Source organism: Phyllostomus hastatus, unplaced genomic scaffold (genome assembly GCF_019186645.2).
Source record: "Phyllostomus hastatus isolate PE091 unplaced genomic scaffold, TTU_PhHast_1.1 phas_contig_210, whole genome shotgun sequence".
Lineage (NCBI taxonomy): Eukaryota > Metazoa > Chordata > Mammalia > Chiroptera > Phyllostomidae > Phyllostomus > Phyllostomus hastatus.
This window is the reverse complement of record NW_025333737.1, coordinates 10,933,098-10,958,241: the sequence shown is the minus strand read 5'-3', so window position 1 is coordinate 10,958,241 and position 25,144 is coordinate 10,933,098. Positions and strand designations below refer to the sequence as shown.

Below are 25,144 nucleotides of genomic sequence, written 5' to 3'. Positions count from 1 at the left end.
TTACTAAATAAAACATTGCATCTTCTCTGCAGTTGCAAAAGAAACCTTACCTCTATCCAGCCAAGTCATCAACAAATTCTCCACGCGAGAAAAATGTTTTTTAAAATGGAGATGTGAGCATAAAACACCTACAGGCAGGAAGAGAACAACAGGTGCTCCCTGCATATACTAAACACCCAAACGGACCTTCTGAGCGAGCCAAAAACGTTTAGCCTACATAAAGTTCTTCAGCTGTTGTTTCAGGGGCTTTTCGATAACAAAAATGCCCCCTCCCCTTGGCCTTGCCGTTTCTTGTCCACCACTTACTACCGAGTGCATGTCAGACTTATCTGGGCGCAATCTTTGTCGCACCCAGTCACCTCGCTCAGCGAGCGGCGCAACCACGTTTCCTTAAATCAGAGCCCCTTGGACTCTGCTTGTGAACTACATTACCCAGCGGCCCCCGCGCCCTTCGCAGGAAGGACGTCTGCGCACAAGATACTCAGTTCCAAGTTTGGAGCTTTTAGCTGCCAGCCCTGGCCCATCATGTAGCTGCAGCACAGCCTTCCCTAACGTTGCAACTGGGGGAAAAATCACTTTCCAGTCTGTTTTGCAAGGTGTGCATTTCCATCTGGATTCCCTGAAAGTCCATCTGCTGCATCGGTCAAGAGAAACTCCACTTGCATGAAGATTGCACGCCTGCAGCTTGCATCTTTGTTGCAAAACTAGCTACAGAAGAGAAGCAAGGCAAAGTCTTTTGTGCTCCCCTCCCCCATCAAAGGAAAGGGGAAAATGTCTCAGTCGAAAGGTAAGAACCTATTTGCATTAATTGCAAAAATGCAAAGGTTTGTGCATGCATTTATGAATGCATGGATGCAATTTTCGTCTAGCGATTGCATGTTTAAGTTTGAGGTTTTCCACAGCTCAGTTGCATTTCCTGTTTAGTGTGTGTCTTTTTTTTTTTTTTTTCTTGCAGACACAGAGAGTTCCTGTAAGGCAGGGCTTGCAGTTCAGCTGTGCATTGACGTTATTTGCATTCTTCTGCTAGGATTACTGAGCTCTTTTTGCCTTTTGCACAGTCAGGAGAGATAGAGCAGGTTGGTAGCGTCTAAATGTGCAATGCTTTATATAATTGTAAAATTCTTTAGCATGCACGCATATTGTAAGTAATTTTCTGTGCAACAGAAATACAAACTTTCAAAAAGTCTGTGGGTGAAGATGAAAGGTAAAACTTGAGTTAAACTAGTAGGAAATTAATGTAATCTTATATTCCTTTGGGAATGAGCCGTTGCTGTGCCAGTCTTTAGCTAAATTTCCATTGATACGCTTTGAACATTAAGCAACTTTTGATTTTTAAAGGAAGTAAAGGTGAAGTATGCATAATAGCATATTACAAAAAAAGCAGACAAGAAGTCTTTCTCTTCCGAGATTTTCCACTTTACACCAATTGCTTATTGGCTCACAGTATTTAGAAGCAGCAGCGAGGACATTGGTGTTTTATGTTTTCCCATGTGGGAGATGCGTTGCATCTGGGGCGGGGGCGCAGGAATATTGGGAGAAAAACTGTTCTTTGAAACATTACACCAACATCCAGGGACTGTCCTGTTTCATTAGCAACCATAATGAAATCTTTTACGTGCAATTGCATATATTTAGTTAGCTATAATAGGTCAGAAGTTCAAGATTATGGTTTTCTTTACGTTTTTTCTGTTTCTAATTTTTTTTTTTTACACAGTTGTATTTTGGAAGCCCAATACTGTGCTGGGGAGGGAGCTAAAAAAATAAAATTCTTGACATGGCATCAGAGAGCTGAGGTAGTGCTTGCTGTCAGGTCCTGTAGGACCTTAAGTCACTCACTTGTTTCAGAACAAATCCTTCACCATAGAGAAGGCGTTTGCCAAAGGAGCCTGTATGCATTGAAGAGGTGCGTTAGGCTCACCTGGGGCACTACATAAGTAAGTATATCCATTGTAAGGATGTAGGTGAAGACCTGGTGAAATTTCAGTGTCTCATGAGCTTTCTGCCACTTTTTTGAGAGTCGTTGCACCACTTTTTAATTCTACTAGCTGGAAATAACACATCTCAGCCCCCAAAGAAAGCGATATATATTCTAAAGAAAGTGATACCTATAGTTGGAGGTAGGGCTCAGCTTTTCTTTGAGTGTTAAGGGAGCATGAAAATCTAAAAACCTGAGTGCTGAAGAATCCAGGAATTGGCATTACGAGGTGCAGAGGTTCCTTAATATAGGGGAAATCTACAGTCTAATTGAGCAGAGAAGTAACAGCTTAACAGGGGCATTCTGTGCTTTGATGTATTAAAGAGATGGCATCTAATTAGTTTGTATTTGGTATATATTCACTCATTCAGTTCAGCTTAATATATTGCATATATATGTTATGACATATATGGATGTGTATGTGTATGTATATGTATGTGCATATATATATATACACACACACGCATATATCCCCATGCACAAGATTTGGGTGCATACAAAAATATTTAAAATGTAGTCATTTGCATCAGGGAACTTACCATGTGGTTGGTGAAAGAAAGCAAGTCATGGTAATACTAGATAATTGCATAGATAGTGAAGAGAAATGGCAAAGTTGGAGTTTAAAGATAAAAGTGATTTTCTTTCTGGTAGATAGTCAGGAAAGTTTCATGAGGAAGGTGGTGTTATAGAGATCTTATCTTTGGACCTTAGGGTCTAAATTAAATCAGGTTCCTATTTGCAGTTTTTGGGATATACTCCTAAGGTAGCTCCCTCTAGTAGAGCAAGTTTTTGAGTTGGGAAGTTTGAACAAAGATATTAGCATGATATGCTTCCATATGGGCATTCCCATAATAAATCACTAAGTTTTCTTAATTGGGTCCCATTTGGAAGGTGTATCTGGTGTGAACATGGGGTTCCTGGCTAAAAGGAGTATTATTGATAGAAGTAGGTGATCATTTCAGAAATGGCAAAGGAGCCTTGGCCTGGACTTTAAATGTGGAATTGGCCTAATTCAGCTACGTATTCTCAAATGGCCAAGACATTTTTTGCAGTACCAAAACTTCTTTGTAATGCTAGCACCAAATGAAATGGGAGGAAAAGTGAAAGGTGGATACAACCTCTTAGCACTGAAGAATTTAACAACATGTTCAATTCAAGGACCTTTACGAACTTTCTAGATCACTATAATTCGGTTTTACAGACCTCTAATTTAAGGCACAGCACAGGCAAAAGAATTACAGACTCCCTGGGAGCTGGAAGGACTGGGTTACTTCTTTCCAGCCTTACCAACAGTAAGATTCCGAGAAAGAATTTCTTAAAAAGAAATTTTGTTTTCCACTGTTGTAACTTTAGGTGGTATGCTTTTCAGCTTGTTTATATTAGCTGTCTGGGGTTGAGCTGACATTTTTCAAATATTAAAGCGGCAGAATGCCTTTTGAGGAAATCTGAAATGTAAGTTAACAGGAAGGGCACCCAGAAAGTGCAGGAATTCCTGCACTTTACAGGAAGACAGGCTACAGGAAAAATGTGTCATCTACATTACCAGGGAGAGAAAAACTATTGTTATCAGCCATAATGATCAGAGGAGGGAGGGAGAGGGGAGGGGAGAGAGGTGGGGTGGTCTGGACTCTCCCAGTTCACCTGAAAATATACAAAAAGTTTGACTGTTAAAAGGCACTCTTCCTCACTTCCTTCTCCGTTTACCTTTTAAAAATAATAGTTTATCTTAGTTTAAGATAGTACATAGTAGATATTCACCTTTTAAAATGATTTAAAAATTTAAAAAATTCACCTTTAAAAAATATGGTAATAGGTCAATTCTGACGTGAGCAGTGCATGTGAGGCGTAATTCAGAAGCATGTGGGACAGTGATAGGCAGGGACTTAACCCTGCATGGGTCTTTGCTTCTGTAATTGATTCCACCCTGGGAAGTGAGATGTGTTAATTTCTCATTCTGTGTAAATTCCTTTGTGAGGTTGTACCAGATGGACTTGTCATGCTTAGCCTGTAATCTGAGCCAGTATGTTTTATAACCTCGTCCATCTCAGGACACAAAATCAGAATAGGCACCTTGAGTTCCCCGAGCCCGTTTTGTGCTGGTGTGGCACTCAGCCCTGCACAGCAGGCTGGCCTCGCTGCAGAGGCTGGCGGGGGGATCTCTGCTGGGAAATTAATAATGCTGGAGGAAATGGTTAAGACTCTCACCCCTTTGTTTTTCTCAGATTAGTGTTGTCGTAAGCATTTTCAGTGTTTTAAAATCTGAAAGATCTATAAGGAATATTTTTAAAACTTAAAAAATACATAAATAATACTTGTTCATTGTAGAAATATTAAAAAATATAGGAAAGGAAAATAAGAATCACCAGTTACTGCAATGTACATTTTGGCATATACCCTTCTGGACTTTTTCCCATACATATATTTATCCATATATCCATATATAAACCCATACATGTATCCAAAATATGTATAAAACTAATGTGTATTTAGTTAGCTTTTGTTTTACTTACCAATATACTGTGAAATATTTCCAAGTTAATCTCTTTTGACATACTATCCATTTCTGTTGTATTTATTTAAATAGAAGCTTAGTGTTTATTAACTTTTTAAAACTTACGGTATAATGAACATACACAACTCTGTTAGATTCAGGGTGCGTGGCATGGTTCGATAGTTGTGTATGTTGTGAAGTGGTCGTCCGTTTAGCTGACATCCAGCACCATGTGTTAGGTGCAGACTTTGTGTGTATGATGAGAACTTCTAAGGCCTACTCTTTTAGACACTTTCTGATGTGCAATACAGTAGCATTAACTGTAATCGCCACACTGTGCATTACGTCCCCAGGACTTAGTTATGTCATAACTGGAAGTTTGTAACTTTTGGCCACTTTCACTCATTTTACCTCTGCCTACAGCAGCCTCCAATCTGTTTTGTGTATCTATGAGCTTGTTTGGTTTTTTTTTTGCTTTTTGTTTTTTTAGATTTCACATATGAGATCATATGGTATTTTTTTTCTCTGTCTGACTTCTTTCACTAAACATACTACCCTCAAGTTCTATCCATTGTTGTTGTAAATGGCAAGATTTCATTCATTTTAAATGGCTGACTAATATTCCATTGCATATATGGATATATACTACATTTTTATATATATTAAATATAATATATATATATATATATTACATTTTTTATCCATTCATTTGTCCAAGAACACTTTGGTTGTTTCCATGTCTTGGCTTTTGTAAATAATGCTGCAGTGAACACACAGGTGCTGTTAACTTTCAGTATTACGAGAGTCCCCGTGATGTTCATCGCAGTTTGTATGTTACTGTGAGTACTGTGGTTTTAGATTAAATTGCCATGGTCATCCAGTTCTTTCCCAATTCTCCATTTTCTTCTTCACCTTTCAAAAATAGCTTTTCAAGTTATTGGAAAATGAAATATACTTGTTGACAATAAATTCAAACCAAAAAGAAATTCATAATAGGAAAATAAGAACCACTCAGTCACCCCACCCAGAGCTAACTACTGTTAACATTTTGGTGACTGTCTCTTTGCATTTGCATGTACACATATATGTATGTGTGCTACTTTCCATACTACATACGACACTTTGCAAATTGCCTTATACTCTACCACATATCTGGAACATCTTTCCAGATTTGTCCACATGTAGTTACCTAATTTTTAAATAACAGTTGCTTATTTTAATTTGTAAAAATGTAGCCATTTAATCAATCTCCAATTGGACTTTAACATAGTTTCATTTTTTTACAGCCGTAAACAAAGTTGCAAAGAATACCCTGAACATACTTCTTTGCACAGTTGCCTTGTCCTCTCTATAGGATGCTAAAGAAATGGAAGTGGAAGTGCTAGGTCCAAGGGCACGCACAGCCCTCCAGGGAGCTAATAATACTCATTCTTATTCTCCCCAATAATATTTGGAAGTGCCCATTTTATCCTTTTAAAGATTTTAGTAAATATTGCCAAATAAATTGCTCTCTAGATATGTTATGTCTGCTTTTCTTCATCCTGGGTAGAATAGCTTAAAACAACATCTCTACCACCCTGGCCAGTGTGGCATCGATTGGTTGGAGTGTCGTCCTGTAAACTGAAAGTTTGCTGGTTCAATTCCTGGTCAGGGCACATCATGCCTACGTTGCTATTGCTGGTTTGGTCCCCCACCAGGGCTTGTCGGAGGTCCCCGGTTGGGGGGCATTGCATATGAGAGGAAACGGATCAATGTTTCTCTCCCTTTCTTTTTCCCTCCCATCCCCTTTCTCCAAAATCAATAAACATGTCTTCCAGTGAGGTTAAAAAAACACAACTACCCAATTCAGTAACAGTTATTAACACCTTACTCTCATTTGATTTCTTAGTAATAAAGAAGTTGAATTTACCCCTTCTTGACATTTGTGTTTCATATATTTGAGGGTTTTTTCTTATAAAATGTATCTCTAAAATTTTAATTAGGGGATCACATGATTTTCAGAGTTAGGCCAGAACATTCCAAAATTGCAAAGCTTAAGTAATCATGGGTTGAAAGATGGGTTCTATGCATTAAACAATTTAAGTCCTTGGTAAGTTCTAATTTTAATTTTAACCAAAATGTCTTATATAAATATCACATTTTATAAACTCATTTTATTATACTCTCCATAGCTATCAAGACCTGTATGAAAATAATAAGAAAAATGTAATGATGTGATTAAGATTCCAGTCTGGGAAATAACTTACTTCTGGACATTTGTGCATTTTTCAGATATCTCTATAGGCAAAAGTAGTTTTTCTTTAGTTTTGTAAATAATTGTTACATAGCACGTGGTTGTGTTGCATGCATTGTTGCAGAATAATTCTTTTTTTTTTTAGCTTCATGTGCACTGTCTAATTACAAAGGGTGCTTTACTTGACTTAACTAAATTTGTTAGAAGAATTAAGGCTCTCTCAGCTTTGACTGCCTCACAAGTTAAATAAGTCAGTCACACTAACAAATTCTTCACATAGCCTTCCTTAGTAAATGTGCCTACTTAAGCATCCTGATATAAGTGATAGAATTTAGAGCTGTGAAAGGAGTGTTATCATCTAACCATATCTTCTAACAAATGAGCAGACTGTGGCCTTGGCAGTGAGTGCTTTGCCAGAGGTAGAACTTAGGTCTCTTGATTCTCTGTCCTGAAATTCATCTCACTAAACCACATGCAAACACTGGTAATCCACATTTGCAAAATGTTTTTTTTTCTCCATAATCTTTAGTATGTTTCACATTTTTTTCTCCTGTTTGCTTTTGTGGGGAGCAGATTGGCAAGGGGGCTGATGGTACAATCAGTGGGGGTTCTTTTTCTGTGCCCAAGAAATGGTGATATATGAATCATGGTGGTGGAGTTTCTTACCAGTTCTCTCTGCCAGAGGATATTTTGCAAATGCTCTCATTGTAATTCCCATTACCTACATTATACCGCTGCAAGTTTTCACCACTGTGATTGTTGTTAGCCTTTTGGGGACAGTCTCCGGAAGCCCTTGCTGGGTAGCTGATATTTATTCTTACACATCTTTGTCTCTCCACCTCTTGTAGCACTGTGCTTAGAAATAATAGATGCTCAATAAATGTCCAACAATGACAGTATTTTTCATTGATAGGAATCTATCATTTTCCTCCACCTTTCATAAAAGTTTGGGTTAACTAAATTATAAGGTAGTTTTCTTCCTGTGCGTCCATGTTGGCATCAGTATTCCCATTAGATCTTTGCTTGATTATTTGGGAATTGCATAAAAAACAACTTTCGATGGCTAAAATGTGTTGTTTCTCCTCTAACCAGATTTAAAGGTTGCAGGATCCTTGGCTAACTAACTTTCCTTTTTAAAAATTTGCAGAACTAAGATGAGTTGTCCAAAGAATCTGAAGGGATAGGGTTGAAGGGAATCCGTCCATCCTCTGCTGGCTTCTGGAGCTGGTTTGCAGATTACCTCTGAACTTGAGCCTTTGAAGGGTTATCACAAATAATCTGAAAGTTTTTGCAGCTGGCTGCCCTACGGCAAAAGAGGGAACTTTGCACAGATAACCCCAAGTGAAATGATTCCCCCCTTTCTCCTTGACCACTGCCACTGTCACTGCTGCCCCCTGCCACCCTGGGTTTTGTTTTCCCACTCTGTCTCCTTAGAGGGTCTTCTTTCCCCGAGCTGCTCCATACCATTTGCTATGCAGTCCTTGAAACCCCCTCTTTCTACAATGAGAGGATGTTCAGGATGTTCAGAGGGTTTGTGATAGACTTACCTGCACACAGGAAATCTGTTACAAATCATCATGATGTAGTCAACTCACTCCTGAGTTGAAGCATTCACTAGGCACTTACTGGAACTCTCTTGATCTGTGTTATTTTCTGTTCTATGCATCCCTCCCTAACCCTTAATTTGGGTTAGGATCAGCCTTTTAAAAAAGACTATATTATCTGCAGATCTAGATGCTGATCGTAACCCACACCCAATGCTATCATCATCATCATCATCAAAACTTATTTCATGTGAGTCAATTTCCATATTATGCTTTTGAACTTTACATCAATCCTATGGGGACAGATACTGCTATCATTAGTTTACAGATGAGGAAGCTGAGGCTCCAGTGAGTGAACTAACCTGCGTACGGCTGGGCCCCCAGAAGCAGCAGAGGTGCGGTGCAGCACCAGGCCTGTGTGACCCCAGGGTCTGTGCTCAGAACCAGAGTCAGCAAACTATAGCCTGTGGGCCAAATCCAGCCCCACCTATTTTTAATTTGTAAGTAAGACTGGGGGAAGAAATCAGAAGAATAATATTTTATGATACCTGACAATTACATGAAATTCAAAGTCGGTGTCTACAAATAAAGGTTTATTGGAACACAGCTCTTCTCATTCATTTCTGTGTTGTTCATGGCTGCTTTTTGCCCCACGATGGTAGAGCTGAATAGTTGTGATGGAAAGCATCCCACAAAGCCAAAATATTTATTGTCCAGCCCTTTTCAAACAAAGTTTGATGAGCTTGTCCTCCATGACTTGACTTTGTCACCGCCTGGAGTCTTTTCATGATGGGCCCCCCATATTACATTCCTCTTTGGCTTTAATTGGAAGTAGCCTGGATAACTACTCACTCACTGCTCAGCCAGCAACCCCCGGGACCACCCACAGGAAAAGTCTGAGAGGTGTTTCTCCTGGTTACGAGATTTGTAGGCTATTGCTCATTTCTGCTGAACAGAGCTACTGGTCTCCTTTAGCCCATCCTGGGGTCCTTTCCCCTCAGCTGCATGCTTCCTGTTCGCTTTATATTTCTTTCCCCCCTCTTCCCATTGAGAAGCTGCTCATTAGTTCTTTCCTTTGTCCCTTCATTCTCCTCTTGATCCCACACTTTGTTTAAATAGCAAATCAATACAAGCAACTCTCATGCTACCACCGTTGCCTGGCTTTGTTGATTATTATCATGACCCAGGTCAGAGGTTCCATCCTCTCTTTTGTGCGGCGTAAAGATGGAAACCGTCTTCCCTGGCAGGACAGCCTCCAGCCTACCCAGAGCTGTTTCCAGCTATCGTCTCCTCTACGAGTTAGAGCCATTTGCTCACATTCACAATCCCCCACCTCCCAGCCCTGGGTGGGCACTACTTTTGAGGAAGTATGATTATCCTTGTACTTACAGAGTCACTTAATTTGTGGGAATTGTGTATATTTAGGAGAGAAGGTCGTGGTAAAAGTTCTTAAAAAAGAAGGGAAGGAGGGAGGGGCCAGTGGAAGCTCCATAAAGACAGAGTAGCTTTGATGGATGAGCCTAGATTTGTTCGCTGTGTCCAGAGTGAGGTGAGTTTAAGTCACAGACAAGGAAGTCCTGATTTGTGCCATCTCAGATGGCAACACCACTATGGATTCTTTCTGTATTCCGATTACTGTGCTTACGGGTGCGCAGGGAGGATCTCATTCTCCCCTCACTAGGGCCTGACAAGGTGATGCTGCATTTTGTACTTGAGCAACCTGAGGTCAGAAGGTCAAGGAACCTGCCTTTGATGTCAAGGTTGATAGTGGTTGAGCAGAGACTTTAATCAATGTCTGTCTGACCCCAGAACCTGAGCTCCCGGCTACTCCACTTATTTTGTCACTCCATAATAAATTGATCAACCTGCTACCCAAAAGACATGGTTGGAGCTAGATCACATGAATGGATTCCACGGGAATTTGGGGAAAGCGGGGACAGGGATGGTAAGTAAGAGGGGCTGACCTGGGTCTGTGTTCCCTTTGACATGTTCCTTTAAGTCTCTGTTGATCGTAGCATACTGAGTCTGACTACTTGACTGCTAAGGTTGAATTCTAAGTATACATTGCCCACTGGATGAAGGAAGCTGGTCATAATTGGTTTACCAATAGATACTGGTTTATATAGATTGGAAGTTTGTGTTAAATATCAGCAATGAATATCGATTCCATTAGCTGTCTTACGGCCTGTAACTAAAGAGATCCAAATTTTGTGGTTTCCTGTACATCTAAGTTAAATTGTTTTAATGCAGTAATGAGAATATGGCCAGTTTGATACCATACCTAACTAGAGGGATTCTGTGGCCCCTTTTTGGCATAGAGATTTTTTGTTTCTTCCTGGTTATTTCTATGTAAATGTAACAAGGGCAGTTTCCTTGAAATTGTGAATGAACCTACGTCTCCACTGTTTTCTTCTCGTACTGGATGGCGTACAAAGAACTCGAATTACTTCTTTGTGTGGTAGGGGGGTTTCGGAATGAATTTTCTTTTAAACTAATGGATTCCCTCTTAGCTTTCTTTCCAGCCAATGCAGAACAGTCATGCCTATGCTTGAGTTATTTTCTGAGATCCATGCTGAAGCCATGGAAATACATGGTCTGGATGTTGAGTGACAAATTATTTACTCCTTCTCTTACTTCTCCCTTCTCCAGTAGCACATGGGAAGGATGAATTAGAGAAGAGGGTAAGGTTGCAACCAAAGAACTAGTGGGGATTAAGTGGCAATGAGTATAGGAATCCCTTTGCAGTGAATGTTCAGAGACAGTCTTCCTGGGATTTTGAAAACTTTAGAAGCATATTCTCCCCATTTTATTTACTCCTTCCTGCATGCCAAACTCCTTTGTCATTGAAAAAAAATAATCCCAGAGACTCCGAGTATACCTAAAGTGAGAACTTGGATAAGGGGTTTATTTGTTCAGATCTATTTAACAAATAAATTTCTGGTCAATTGTTAAAACATCTAAGATGTGCTGGGTAGAACTATACAGAAATGCATTCTACTCTACTCTTCCCCTTAACTAGCTATGAGCCTTAAAAAATCTACTTAACCTCAGCTTCAGCTTCCTCACCTGCTAAGTGGAGAGGGTGACCCTCATTGACTGGATTGTTATGAAACTTAAGCAGTGTCATGCATGTCATGTGCTTCAGCCAGTGCTTGGCATTCATTCATGTATTCAATAATTATTTATTGAGTACACTTTTGGGTTTGAGGCATTGTGCTGTCTTAAATTTGCCATAAACGTAGATTTGCTTCATTCTTCTGTTTCTCTACTGTTTGAGCTTATAAGTCTAGTAGGAGGTAAGAAAAGCACCAGAATGGGCAGAATATAAGCTAGAATCCTAGACAGGCCTAGAAGAGGTACTATGAGTTGGGAGGTCCTGTGGATCAGGAAAGTTCTTAAGATGAGTGCGTAAGTATTAATGTTATATTCAGAGTTTATAAAGAAATTGTGTCCTAGGTCCAAAGTAGGTATGGAGAAGGAATCTTGACCTCAATATCTAAGGGCACCAATAAAATGTTAATATAGGCAGAGCAATTCTTTAGAAAATCAAAAAGAGAAGATGCCCTAGCAAATACCTGGAGCTTAAAAAAGACCTTCCTCGTGTTTCCTAAGAACTCCCTTTACTGTGGAAGTCATTATTGTTTATAATCAAGATAGGGCAATAAATGAAGTCTATCATATTGTGTTCTTTTAGGTGTTTTTAGATTGTGGAAACTCCAGGAAATCTAGCAGTTAATAGTTAAACAAGTATATCATCATATCAGCTGGGTTTATAGGCACACTGTAATTATAAAAGCAAGCTGTTGGTTCAATAATCAATGTCTGGCTAGGTCAGGGAATATTTTTCTAGAGCATGACCATAGCTGTAATTTTCATTTTTCATAACCTACCAACTCGCCTTTTCCATTTCTTAGTGCTTTTCCCTTTTTTAGAATCATCTGAAGTCAGTTAAGGAGGAGGAGAACTGTTTAATGTACTTTTGAATTCTCGTTTTACCAGAGGAGCTCCAGATGGCTCTTTGTTTTACCAAACCTATTTTCTCAAGCAGGATATTGGATACGAACAAGGGAGTTTATAAATTTTTTTGTGTGTATTTTTAATTTCAAAAAATTTTGTTGAAAAGATAAATATATTTAATACAGTTGGATAGGTTGAATTAATTTTTCTTACATTATCTTCATTTCAAAGACAGCGACCTGAGCTCTGGAGCTTACAGGAGGCTGTGGCTGAGAAACACCTTGTTTCTCCTCAGTGACTTTACTCAGTGCAGGGTCAGCAGCGTGGATGCAGTGGGTGGGCTGAATCACCTGGTCAGAGTCCAGTGAGTCACAGGGCAGTTTTTGCCTCACCTTTGCCATACAGTTAAAGAGACCATACGGCCCAGCCAGGTAGATAGGACCTGCCAACTGTACCATCTCATTCAAGAGGCTTGCAAAATCTTCTCGCTAGGGACTTTGTTCCTGAACGAGCTTCTATTTTATAGATAAAGTGTGTGTGTGTGTGTGTGTGGGAGGGGAGGATGCAGACTTAATACTGGAATTGACTTAAAAATGAGATTGAGAGATTTTGATACATTATGGTTAGAAAGACTTTCCAAATTTGATTTATTTTTTCTGATGTGACCTATCTAAGTACAAGAGAGTGAAGGTTAGCCAGGTGGGGGGTGGAGTGGATGGGCGGGCTGGGGGTGCAGAGGGCCAGGTATTCATATTTTTTAGTCGACTTTAACAAACATTATTAACAAAAGTAAATAAGTAATCTACACCTAACACAGATTATTTATTAGGTGAATACAAAGATGAATAGAATTCTATCTCTGCCCTCAAGAAGCTCCCAGTCGGGTAGGACGTATTCCTTTGCTAGGGCCGCCATCACGAAGTGGCTGGCTCACACAGCAGAAGTGTATGGTCTCACAGTTCTGGAGACTGGAAGTCTGGGAGCCATATGGCAGCAGGGCTGGTTGCTTCTGAGAGCTGTGAAGGAAAAATCTGTCCCATGATTTTGATGGTTTGCTGACAATCTTCGGCATTGCTCACCATGTAGATACATCGTTGAGATCTCTGCCTTCACGTTTCACATGGAGTTCCCCCTGTGTGTGTCCTGTGTCAAATTTCCTCTTTTTATGAGGACACCAGCCAGCACTAAAGGCTGACCCTCACCCTGTATGATTGCATCTTAACTAATGATATAGGCAACAACCCTATTTCCTAGTAAGGTCATATTCTAAGGTACTAAGAGTTATCACTTTAACATAGGATTGCAGGGAGCACTATGTAAAGCATAGGATTGTCTAACTACTATGATATACATTTAAAACTAATGCAAAGTAATACTGAATATAAACTGTAATTGAAAAATAAAATTTAAATGATGAAAAAAAGACTTTAACATGGGAATTTGGGGTGGGTACACAATTCAGCCCATACCATGTGAAGACAAGCATGTCAACAAACTTATGCTATTCTGTGCAGTGTGCACGTAAGTTTCGGTACAAGATGCAGGTGGGATACGAAGGAAGATGAGGTGGGTGACAGCTTGAGAAGATCAGGAAAGCCTGTCAGTAGATGGAGGATGTTAACTTGGTATAATGGAACTTAAGTAAAATGAGAAACTTGCCAGATTACCTACCTGCTCTTTCTTCTGATTTTCTATCGTAATGACAGGCTGGATGCTTTTAAATGGGGGGTGTTAATTTAGAAAGTACTCGCACATACACACATGTGCTGTTGCTGAATTGATTCCTGAAACTTCTTAGTGTTTGGTGGTAATAAGACATGCAACTCCTTCAGCTGTCACAAGCAGCTTTCACGTATACAGAGGTGGCACTTGGACTGGGGAAAGGGCACATCCTCCCCTTCATAACAGATGGTTCCAGCCCTAATGGAACAAAGCTTAAGAGGGAATGAGAGCAAGAACCAAGGACCTGTAGCCAGGGAAAGCTTATTTTTAGAAAACGCTTGTAAGCCTAAACACACACACACACATGCACACGCAAACAAACAAAAACAAAACAAAACACTACACAAGTGTTACCAAGCTCTTACAATATTGATTATTAACAAAGGTCTTTTTAACTGTATGCCTACTCAACACAGTTAATATGTGGCTTTATTTTCTTAATGTGGTCTGAGTATGTTTGACATTAAATTAAGTATAAAAACACCAGGATCAGCTTCAGTAAGAGGGGATAGTAAAGGATGACAGTGTTAGGACATACTGTGTGAGGTAGTTGGGGGTGAGGCGGTGGTCAGAGGGAAACAACTTTCCCAGCTTAGAGCAGACGTCCATCACCGGTCAGATTGTCCTGCCAGGGTGCTGACGGTGGCCTGCTTCAAGTGCAGGGGCCAGGTGGGCAGCCTAGAAAAAGCCACAGGAAGGTCAGGAATCCTTCTGAGCTCAGCGATAGATACTCCTGGGAGTGGTCATCCAGCAGACGTGAGGCAGAAAGGCAAGTATTAGATGAGCCAATATGGCAGAGAAAGAAAGAAATTATAATCAGGGAGGTCCATGGGAAATAGGGATCAGAGAGTGAAGGGGTTCGACATACCAGTGTGTGGAATACAGGTGTGAATATATGCTTTTTATTCCCCATGAGCCCTGTGTGTAAGAAATGAGTGTCCGCCTCACCTGTTTCTTTCAGCTTCAGAAGCAATCTTTGTTCCTCTGGCTATTGTGTCATGATGCATCATAGGAAGCCCTGGGGAGGATGGGTGTAGAAGAATACGCAGAAAAGAAGCAACAGAAACTAGTTTGGGCCTTGTTTATAACAAGCCCAGGCCTATCTTCACATGGAGAACCTGTGCACAGCTCTCCGAGTGGGACCAGCGCAGCCAGAGGAAAGCAGGAAGTGGTGATTGCTTGGTTTAAGACAGAAACCAGCTCCTGGTTTTGTTCTCTCAGATTAGGAGGTAAAGAAGCAGCCCTGGCTCCTAGACTTCCCAATTCCAAGTCAAAGCTGGGAAGAAGAAATGTTTTTGAAGTGCATCAGGGGATGTAGACTCTGTCTTTGCCAAAGCAGCTGGGAAAACTCTGTACAGTTTTCGTTCTGCTTGATCCAACATTTTTATTTAGGAGAATCTATCCTGTCATAGGTAGTGATTTTTCTGAGGGCCTACTGGGTGCAAGGCTTTGTGATAAAGACTTTATTTATTAGCTCTAACTCTCATAAAAACCTACAAGGTAGGTAAAATTATCACCATTTTAAAAGGAGGAAGCTAGAACTCAGATCAGTAACTTGTCCAAGGTCATACAGGTAGTGAGTGGTTGCAGAGCTTGGATTTGAATCTAGTTCATTTAAATTCCAAAGTTCATGTTTTTCACTATGTAACTGCCGTGTCAAAATAGCGAACAATAAAAACACCCTATTGCATAATAATAAGGGAATTGCTTAAGTGACAGATACCTACTGATGCAATAGGTTATGGAGAGAGGGTGATAACATTGATGGAGCGATGCTTATAGCCCAGGAAGAATGGAGAAATATATACTTATATAAAAGTTTGCGTGTACATCTTTGTTTATATTTTGTTTTACCTCAGTTTGGAGTCTTTATTAGGGAGAATTTCATTGAATCCAGTTGCAGCTGAGCCTGCATTTTCTCACTCCCTGTTTTTCCCCCTTTCCTTTCACGAGAGCCCTCTTTCTGCTTTTCTGAGTCTTTTCTGCTTTTCCCTGCAGGCTTTTGCTAACTCATCAATATGCACATGGCTTAAAAGAGCTCTAAGCTCTGCATCTGTATGACTTTGTAGTTTTAGTACCCACCATTCTTTGACTGGTTACATTTCTGGTCTGAGATCAAATTCTCTGTCTCTGATTATGAGTGGCTGCTGGATTGGCTAGACCTGTGTCAGGTGTTCATCCCTGTATGCACGAGGGGTGAGCAAGCCCATGGCCCACGGTCCACGTAGAGGTGCTGTAGAAACAGGTTATCCAAGTAGGGGGCACAATTACAACAGCTAAATAGGGTGACATAGTAAAGCAAGTAGGAAGGAAATACATTAAGAAAGTGAAAACAAATATGGCTGCTTAATCTTGAATGAACCTTTGATACTATTGTGACCTGTGGTGTTTTGTATATTTAAATTTGCATACTGTTAATAATAAAGAACTTTGTTATTAAAGAAGGCAATGCATGTCCTCAGCTTCTCTCATTTTCTCGATGAATGGGAGAGGTCCAGACCAAATATCTTATCATTTGTTCTGTTGCTTATTGCCTTTGTATGGAAGGAGGCCACTTGAGCAGTAGAAAAAGCAATAGGAGAAGAACACAGAGAAGGCACACGGGTGGTCTTTAATGGTTGATGAATGCAAGATTAGTTTTTTGATGCCGTGACATTTGCCCAAGTGAATGTGGTACAAAGAGTCTGGGCAATAGATAACCTGGCAAGATGTAAAGAGTTTAGAACCATGAAATGTTCCAGCTAACAGAGACCTTGGATATCATTTTGGCTGAACACCTCACTTTATAGATGAAGCAATTGTGATCCAGAGAAATTAAGTAACAAAACCAAGGTGACGGTGAGCTAGATCTGGAAGGCAGATCTCCTGACACTCACATCTGGGCAGTTGTTAGCATCCCAGGGGTATCTTGATGTCAAGTCAACCTTTGACTTTCTGGGGAGCCCTTATATTCTTCCTATCACGACAGAAACTAACTCCTGAGGCTTAAAGATACAAAATACACCAGGGCACCAGGCACAGTGGAAATCAGGACCTCTTTTTACTCCATCTGCCATCTGATGATTGAATGGGTCTGTCTATCATGCAGGCAGCCATTCATCCATTTCTTCATTCCCTGTACATTGATCAGATTCTTCTCAGTGTGGTTCACAGCGAGGCACTGGGGAGTGTGCAGAGAGACAATTGCTACTTGCAAGAAGCTCACATCTAATGGGGCAGATGGATGTATCAACATGTATGATTTAATGATAGCCCAAAGGAAAAATGATTAATTGCTTGGATCTTGGAAAATGAATGGGAGAGTCAGAGATTGGGGGCAGGGTGTCAGAGCAGACCCAGCGCTGGTCTCTGGAGCACAGTGAAATGGCACAAGGATCCAGAAGATCCTAAAACTGGTTGGAATGTAGAGGTCATCTAGAAGAGCAGTGAGTGATAAGGTAGGAAAAACAGGCCAAGGTACGGAAGGTCTGACCCTTCCCGAGGCATTTGTTGCTTGACTCTAATACACAGTATGAAGTACTACTGAGGGAGGGTTACTTCCAGCAGCTATATTTAATATAATTTTGCATTTTAGACTCAACCGTGCATCTATGTCCCTTAGCAACAGGTTTTGTTAATATTCTGAGCTCAGTACGAAATGGAGAGCCAAATTGGCATTGAAGAGCTTTCCTTTGGCAAGTCTATGACTAGCTCTCTTTATCAGTTAGTGGGGAAAAAGCTGTCAACCTTTACAGGGAAGAGTTTGCACAGGTTGATCAGCACTGAATGCAGTTTTCTTTAACTTATCATTTGATGACTCAACTCATAATGACATTTTATTGGCTTTTCACCAACGTGCACTTGCCACTGTTCTACCGGGCATGCTGTGAAGTCTGATTATACAGTTTTCATTCATATGGGCCTGTCTCCCACCCTGCTTTTTTGTTGTTGTCGTTGTTGTCATTGTTGTCGTTGTTGTTGTTGTTGTTGTTGTATGTGTGTGTGTTTTAGCTAACTCACTTGACATTCCTGCCTGCCAAGAGCGGGGAGCTTGTCTGCTCACCTTACTTGTTTCCTTGATGAGGTCACATTTGAGTGCCTGCCATTCATTCTGGAGGTTTAACGGAACAGAAACCCCAGCCTCTGTGTTCTAGAGCCAGAGATCCTCCCCATCTGGACCTTTGGAAGTGAGCCTTGTTCTCTGGAAGAGGAGACTCTTCCATGGGTCTAGAGTCTTCCAGGAATGCAGGAGAGAGTGCCTAGGTGACGATGCAATGCAAACCCAAACCTGTGGTGGTTTCCAAATTATAAAGCCGCTAACATTATTTTTCAACTTTCCTTTTTTTTAAACTAATAACTTTCAAAGTCTATATCCACAGCCTTATATAGGCAGAGTTCCTAGTAGCAAATTTAGTGACCAGTCAGAGAGAAAAGATTAATCTCTTATCTATACTTTAAATTGGATTTGTGGTCTCATCTCCTTCATCTCACCTCCTTGGGCCTCGGTTCCACTTCTTGTAACTGGATGGCCACTACATGGATTTAAAGAAATGCCTGATTTGATTGGGAAGATACATTAAGGCTACAACATGTGGGGAATACAGAGATATATGTGGTGTGAATGAAAAAGCATAAAATTAAGAGGGGTCAAAGCTAGCAGGTGCGGTATCTCAAACATTTCACCTTTCCTCAACACCAGCTGGGCTCAAGGAAGTCATCCATGTTTTCAGTGTTTTGGGTAGATGTTTGGGAGAAATGAACTACTTAAACCGTACTCTCATAGTAGCCTGAATTTATATTTAATTGGACCCTCATTTGTTTTCCAAAATGCATTTATCCATTTTCGCTCTGCTAAGAATAAAAGGGAAACAATGGAGCTTGAAGAAGAGCTTAGTCCTTTGTAGATGTGTGGCAAATGCCAGGATATAGGACTAAGAAGAGTTATGAAGTCTACAAGAAAAGGACAGAAATCAGCTTTTTGGCTTAGTTTAGATCTGATGGTCCTAAAACTTAAAAAAAAAAATCTAAACTACATTCCAATCATGTGGAATTGATTTAAAAGAAAACAAAAGACGGCGCTGCCAGCCACGCTAGCCTGTTTGGCTGCAGACAAGGCTCTCAAAGCAGTGAGCAGCCGTCACACTTCTGTGTCCTCTGCAGAGACTTAGCTTTGGAAAGATAGCAGGTTCGCTAGTGAGCAGATCTTGTCTAAACTCCACCCTTTCCCCCTGGAGCTTTGGCCACCCGAACTTCACCTCCCTCAGTTCTCCAAGGTTCTCCGTTCACACAGCACGTGCTTCCTTTCTCTCCCTGTTGAGTGTGCTAGTTATCCGGCAGTCTGAGAATGAGAGGTGATGAAGAAATGATGCCATTTTTTTTAGTTGTATAATAAGGATCCTACAGTAAATATTCTGCATGTACTTTTATAAAAATGACTAGACAGAGGCTTTTGGTGTGCTTAATTATAGTTGGGAAAGAATTTTAAGAAATACTTTTCTATCTTGTTTATTTTACTTCTTTTATTCTCAGAGTCAGGCTCAGTGCCTGGCACATAGTAGGTTCTCAACGAGCGCTGTTTGAGTAAATGATTTATTGATAGTACATGGGATTAGCCTTATGCAAACTTGTAAAGTAGCTATGATGGCTCCTAAGGCTTTCCTCTCACTTCTCAGATGAGAGCTTCTTACCACACCTGCAGAATCCTCATGCGTCTTCTATATTTTTTATCGGGGTGAAATCCATGTAAAATTCATGATTTAAATAATTTTAAAACATGCAATTCTGTGGTTTTTAGTGTGTTCACAAGGTTGTACGACTGTCACCGCTCCAGCTCCAGAACACTTTTGTCACCCCAGGTGGAAAGCAGCCGTTCCCCGTTGCCCCACCTCCCTGCCCTTGGGATCTGCCAATCTACTTTCTGTCTCTGGATTTGCCTGTTTTAGATACTTCCTTCGAGTGAGGCATGTGGTGTGTGGCCGCTGGTGTCTGGCTTCTTTCCCTGAGCATAATGTTTTCAAGGTTCATGCTAAACACAGCAGGTGTCAATGCTTCGTTCCTATTTTATGCCTGAATAGCATTCTGTTGTCTGGATATATCCCATTTTTTCCTCCTTATAGTTTCTTACATTTCTAATGGTGAAATCTCAAGGATGGGGAAATATTTCCAAGGGGATGGGGAACTTTTTTAGTGCAGGTGAATGAACATACTCATGAATATCTGACTTCTTGTAAATCTGAGTCTACCAATGGCTTCGGGACTGGAAAAGGTATTGAGTGAAGTGTGTGGGCACAAAGGTAGTTTTTAGGTAACTGTGTCACCTGTGTTTTCCTGAGCCTACTGTTTTGTTTGTTGTTTTGGTGTGTTTTTGAACCACAGCCTCTGCTAACCCCTCTTATATGCATTATCTCATTTAATCCTCACAAAATTGTATGGGATAGGTTTAATTTTTATCCATACTTTATAAATGATGAGTCCATACATGAGATGTTGGGAAGGCTCAACATCATGACGGAAGTTTAACACCAAGTAAATTGCTGGGGTGAAACTCAAACTCATGTCTGCCTCTTGTTAGCCTGAACCCATAACCACTACACAGCAGGCCTTGGCAAACCGATGGCCCATTGTGTGGTTTTGTACAGCCTGTGAGCTAAGATGGTTTGTGTACTTTTAAGTGGTTAAAAAAAATCTACAGGAGAATAGTTCATGCCACATGAAAATTATATGGAGTTCAAGTTTCTGTGTCTGCGAATAAAGTTTTATTGGAACATAACCCCACATTTGTTGACATATTATCTCTGCTTTCATACTACAATGGCAGAGTTGAGTTATTGGGTCAGAAACTGTGGGCCACAAACCCTAAAGTATGTCCCATCTGGCCTTTCATGGAACAAATTTGCTTGTTTCCACACCTGTAAAATGGAGGCAGTACCACAATTCAATTATAGTAGAATCTCTGTTCTTGAACTTCATTCATTCTGGAAGGATGTTTGAGAAGCAGTTTGTTCAAAAACTGAATTATTTTTCCCATTAGAAACAAGTATCCATATGAAAAGGTTGTCAGGTCAAGAACTGAAGTTGTGTTCAGCAACTGAGACATTCTTTTTACCCACGAACACCTTGGTTGAGAACCAAATTCTTCAAGATGGGAGACATTCAAGAACCAGGGTGTGACTGTCAATTATTCTTCAGGTCCCTTTCAGCTTTAATGTTCTGAGAATTGTAGAGCAAGTCATCTAATCTCCTGCTTTGTGACGTCTCCACTTTCTCTGCCTTTCAACAGATGAGTGTACCTCTTGGAGAGAAAAGAGAGACTGTCTAAAATAGAAATCTCCCCATGCCCCACCAGACATCCACGGCCTGACCTTCCATCTCCCTCTGCGTGCATCCCTTATTGATTCATCTAATTTGACTCAGAACAAGGCTGCCATTTCTTAGAGGCCTGTGATTCTCAAGCACTCGATGGGATTGTGAAGAAGATTCAGAGATGATCTATACAAAGTCAGGTTTATTATTTCTATTTTAGGGATGTGAGAAGCGAAGCTTGGGGAGGTCAGATTTCTTCTCTAGGACACGCCAGTTAAGAAGCCATGGTGCCAGAGCTTGAACCCCAGTCTCTCTGATCCCGGGGCCTTTACTTCTCTTGAGTGATGTTATCTCTGCTTTCTGAGTACCTAGAGTTGTCTCCTCCTCCCCACCTCCCACCTCATTCCTCTGTGCATGCACTCTTCCTTTCTGCCCCACCCCCCACTTTTAACCCTCTTTTCTTTGTTGTATTAAGCTTGTACCCTGAGAACAACATTCCCTTGGGCCACTTCTTCTGACCCCACAGCCAACCCTACCCCAGGCCCCACCCTGGATGAATGAGATCCTTTCCTCTTAGACTTGTTTAGGGCAACAAGCCATGAATTAAATCTAGTTCTTGCACTTGCAGCTGTGTGACCTTGAATATCTAACTGCACTAAATCTGAGTGTCCACATCCGTAAAATGGGGTGATGACTGTAGCAATCGCGGAGGCTTGATTTGACAGTACCTAAACATGCCTGGCATCTAATAGACACTAAGAATTGTAGCTCTTGTTCTCCTGTTATTATGAAACCGTATTTTCTATCCTATTGCTTAATCCCAAACCCCAAAATTACTCTGCTTGGTTTTCTAGGGTGCTGTGTTACCTCTTTCCACCCAAAGTGTTCAGTTATATTCAGCTTAGTTTTACCCCCTAACATGCACTCTCTCCTCTCGTCAGCCTCTCACTTTCTTTCCCTTTCACGTAGCTGGCCCCTCCCATACTTGGTGCCTGCCTGTAGGCTGACTATTCCCCCCTCCTTCCTCCCTTCAAGTCCTGCACAGATGTTAGGCCTCAGCTCAAGTGCTAGTGTCTCCTTTGACCTATCCCTTCTGTCCTGATCTCTTCCTTTATGACCTTCCTTTGAACTAAAGGTTCCATGTTGTCCTTCCACTTGGCCAGGTTAAGTGTCTTCAGTAAGGTTATTCAAGGTGTTTGTCTGACGCTGCCTTCTCTGTATTATGTACATATTCTCTGAATCATATACACTTTTCTTGTAGTATTCACCATTCAGTGGTTAAGAGTCTGAATGCTTATTCTATGATAGGCTCTGAATTAAGAAACAAAGATAGTAAGGACCAGTTTTATGTACTTGTACTTGACAGTGAGTGCCTCTTTAAGAACTTTCTTTGCTTTAACCTAATCCCAGCCATGGTAAAGACCTTCACTTGTCCTACCTGTTCACTGGTGGGGGTAGGGGTTAGGGGGAGTGACAGACACTCTCAAAAAAAGGGTGGTATAATGGCCCCAGTAGGGGTTCTAACAATACAGAGGCAGTAATGATTAATTTAGGGGGTTTTAGGAAAGGTTTACAATGGAAATGACATTGAGCTGCTTTTTGCAGGATGTATAAAAGTTTACCAGCAAGGAGAACACATTTTAGTCAGTGGAGAGTATAGGAAAAGCAGAGGAGGCATGAACATGCATGTCCTGTGCAGTGTGTAAGCTTTCGGTACAACTGAGGTGGTCTGGGGTACCTTGTCCTTAGGGCATCGGAGGAGAGGAAGTAACAGAGTAACCAAAAGTTAAATTTTCTTTTTGACTAAAGGTCATGCTCCTCTTTTAGTACCTTCTTCTATGGCATATGAAAGGTCTGGATAGACTTGGCCCTGAAACATTTTTAAGTAGTCTAACCTTAGATTACTTAAGTCTAATTTGTCTCTCTATACCATCGAACTAAGTTTGGTTCCTTTCAAGCTTTTTTTCCTTTTCTACCTCTGTGCTTGCTGTGGGATTCACACTGGGAATGGAGAGGTTGAATAGGGTCATGAGGCTCAGTGGTTCCTCATTTGGAAGTTTCTGGGTGGAGCAGAGTGCCCTGCTGGTCCTGGTTGGTTTCCTAGCCTTGAGGATGATTTCTACATCAATGAGAATTTGTTGTCAGATTGATTCATGTTGATCTTGGCAGGAGGGAACCCAATTGAAAGAATTTGGGGTAGCTCAGAACAGCTGCCAGAGGGCCAGAGAACTAGAATCAGAGACAACAGAGCTGGAACAAAGACCCCAAACACACTGAAAAAGGGGGCTCGTGCAGATGCTACTGCTCCCGCCAGCACCAATGTAAGTGCTGCCAGTAAAGCTGCCCAAACTGTATGGAGCTGCCACTATCATTGTCAACTGCTGAAATGGCTCTTGTGCTGTCCCTGCCTGTTCACATGGCTAGGGACTGATCCCAAGGCTACAACGGTTGCCCTGGGCCCATCACTCCAGTGCAGAGGATGCTGGCAAAGTGAGTATTCAGCACTTTCAGCTTCTAATAATGGGTGGCTGACGCTGCCTCATGAGGTAGAGGACTCTCCAAACATAGGAAAGCGACTCAGAGGCCAAAGGCATGACAGATGTCCACTGCCACCTCTGAGCTGGCCATTGTATGCATGCCACCAGCTTTCTTTAGCTGGAGACATAGGAAATCCTAAATGCATTTATATCAAGAAAGGATTTTACCAATTCTATGAGATAGAGGAAGGAAACTCGACTCAGGGAAGTTAAGCAGTGGAGAGAAAACTCTCGAGTCTTAGATTACGTACTGACCTCAAAAGCAAAAGGGCTGTCTCAGCCTTCGCTAGGTTCGTCAGGAGCTAATTCTAGTTCACTTAACAAAAGTAAAATTTTAAATGGGGATGCATTGCCTTGATTTGTGAGCAGTTTTCGGAAATCATGAATAAAATCATAGGTAGAAGTTTGTTTTATCCTTGTAAAGAACTTGATGTAGTAGACCAGTTACTTTTCTTTTTCACAGAAGGGGAAATTGCTGCACATTTAAATGAAGTACCTTCACCCTGGCTGGGTAGCTCAGCTCACTGGAGTGTTGTCCCAACACGCCAAGGTTGCAGGTTCCATCCTAGATCAGGGCACACACAAGAATCAACCAATGAATGCATACATAAGTGGAACCAGTACATTGATGTTTCTCTCCCTCACTCTCCCCTCCTTTCTTGCTCTCTAAAAATCAATAAAGCAAACAAGAAAAAAAATGAAATAGCTTGTTTGGGGTTCTGTAAGTACCAGGCAGCAAGCCCCAGCCTAAGACCTGGGTTTTCAATTTCTCTTTCACTATTCTCACTCATACCATGGGTATTTCCCCATAAGAATTCCCTTTTCTTTGGTTAACAAATGAATTGCCTGTAAATGCCTGAGCACCGGCAGGGGTATTAAAAGAAGTCTTGATTTGGTGCATAACAATTGCATTGGTAGGACATAAACAATAGCTTTATTACTTATGGCTGGTTATTTGGATGAGGGATATGTTGCATTTCTATACTCTGGCTGGAACAAGTAAACCCCGTGAAGGTCCCTCTTCCTTATTTTGAGATATTTATACTGTCAAACTCAGTTTCAAATGTATCAATCTCAACCTCAGTTCAAATGTATTTCAGTTCATTACAATACATATGTCACATTGCACAAGAAATCAAATGGGTACACACACACCTTAAGGAGTTAAAAGTTTGAGCAGGGGGAAAAATGTGTATTTTTTACCCTGCAACAAAGGTATTTTGGGTATACAGCATGTTGTCTTACCAGCTGCTGCCTCCTTTAGTGTGAGATTAGCTTTCATTGCCTTAGTCTCTTCCGATGATTAATGGAAACTGGGGTGTTTCCATTAATACCAAGTTTATATAATCGAGCCAGTAATTGACAGTTTAGTGTTGAGCGACAGAACTCCGCATTCTCCCAGGG

At 40.9% G+C, this 25,144-nt stretch overlaps 1 protein-coding gene across 1 annotated transcript in view; it reads left to right on the top strand.

Moving 5' to 3' along the window:
- The first annotated feature begins 505 nt into the window (after positions 1-505).
- Positions 506-25,144, top strand: part of MAP2K6 (mitogen-activated protein kinase kinase 6) — a 105,083-nt gene continuing 80,444 nt past the window's right edge. The window contains exon 1 of the mRNA XM_045836689.1: positions 506-787. Within this exon, the coding sequence (XP_045692645.1) occupies positions 772-787 (16 nt within the window). The 5' untranslated portion in view covers positions 506-771. The remainder of the gene's footprint in view (positions 788-25,144) is intronic.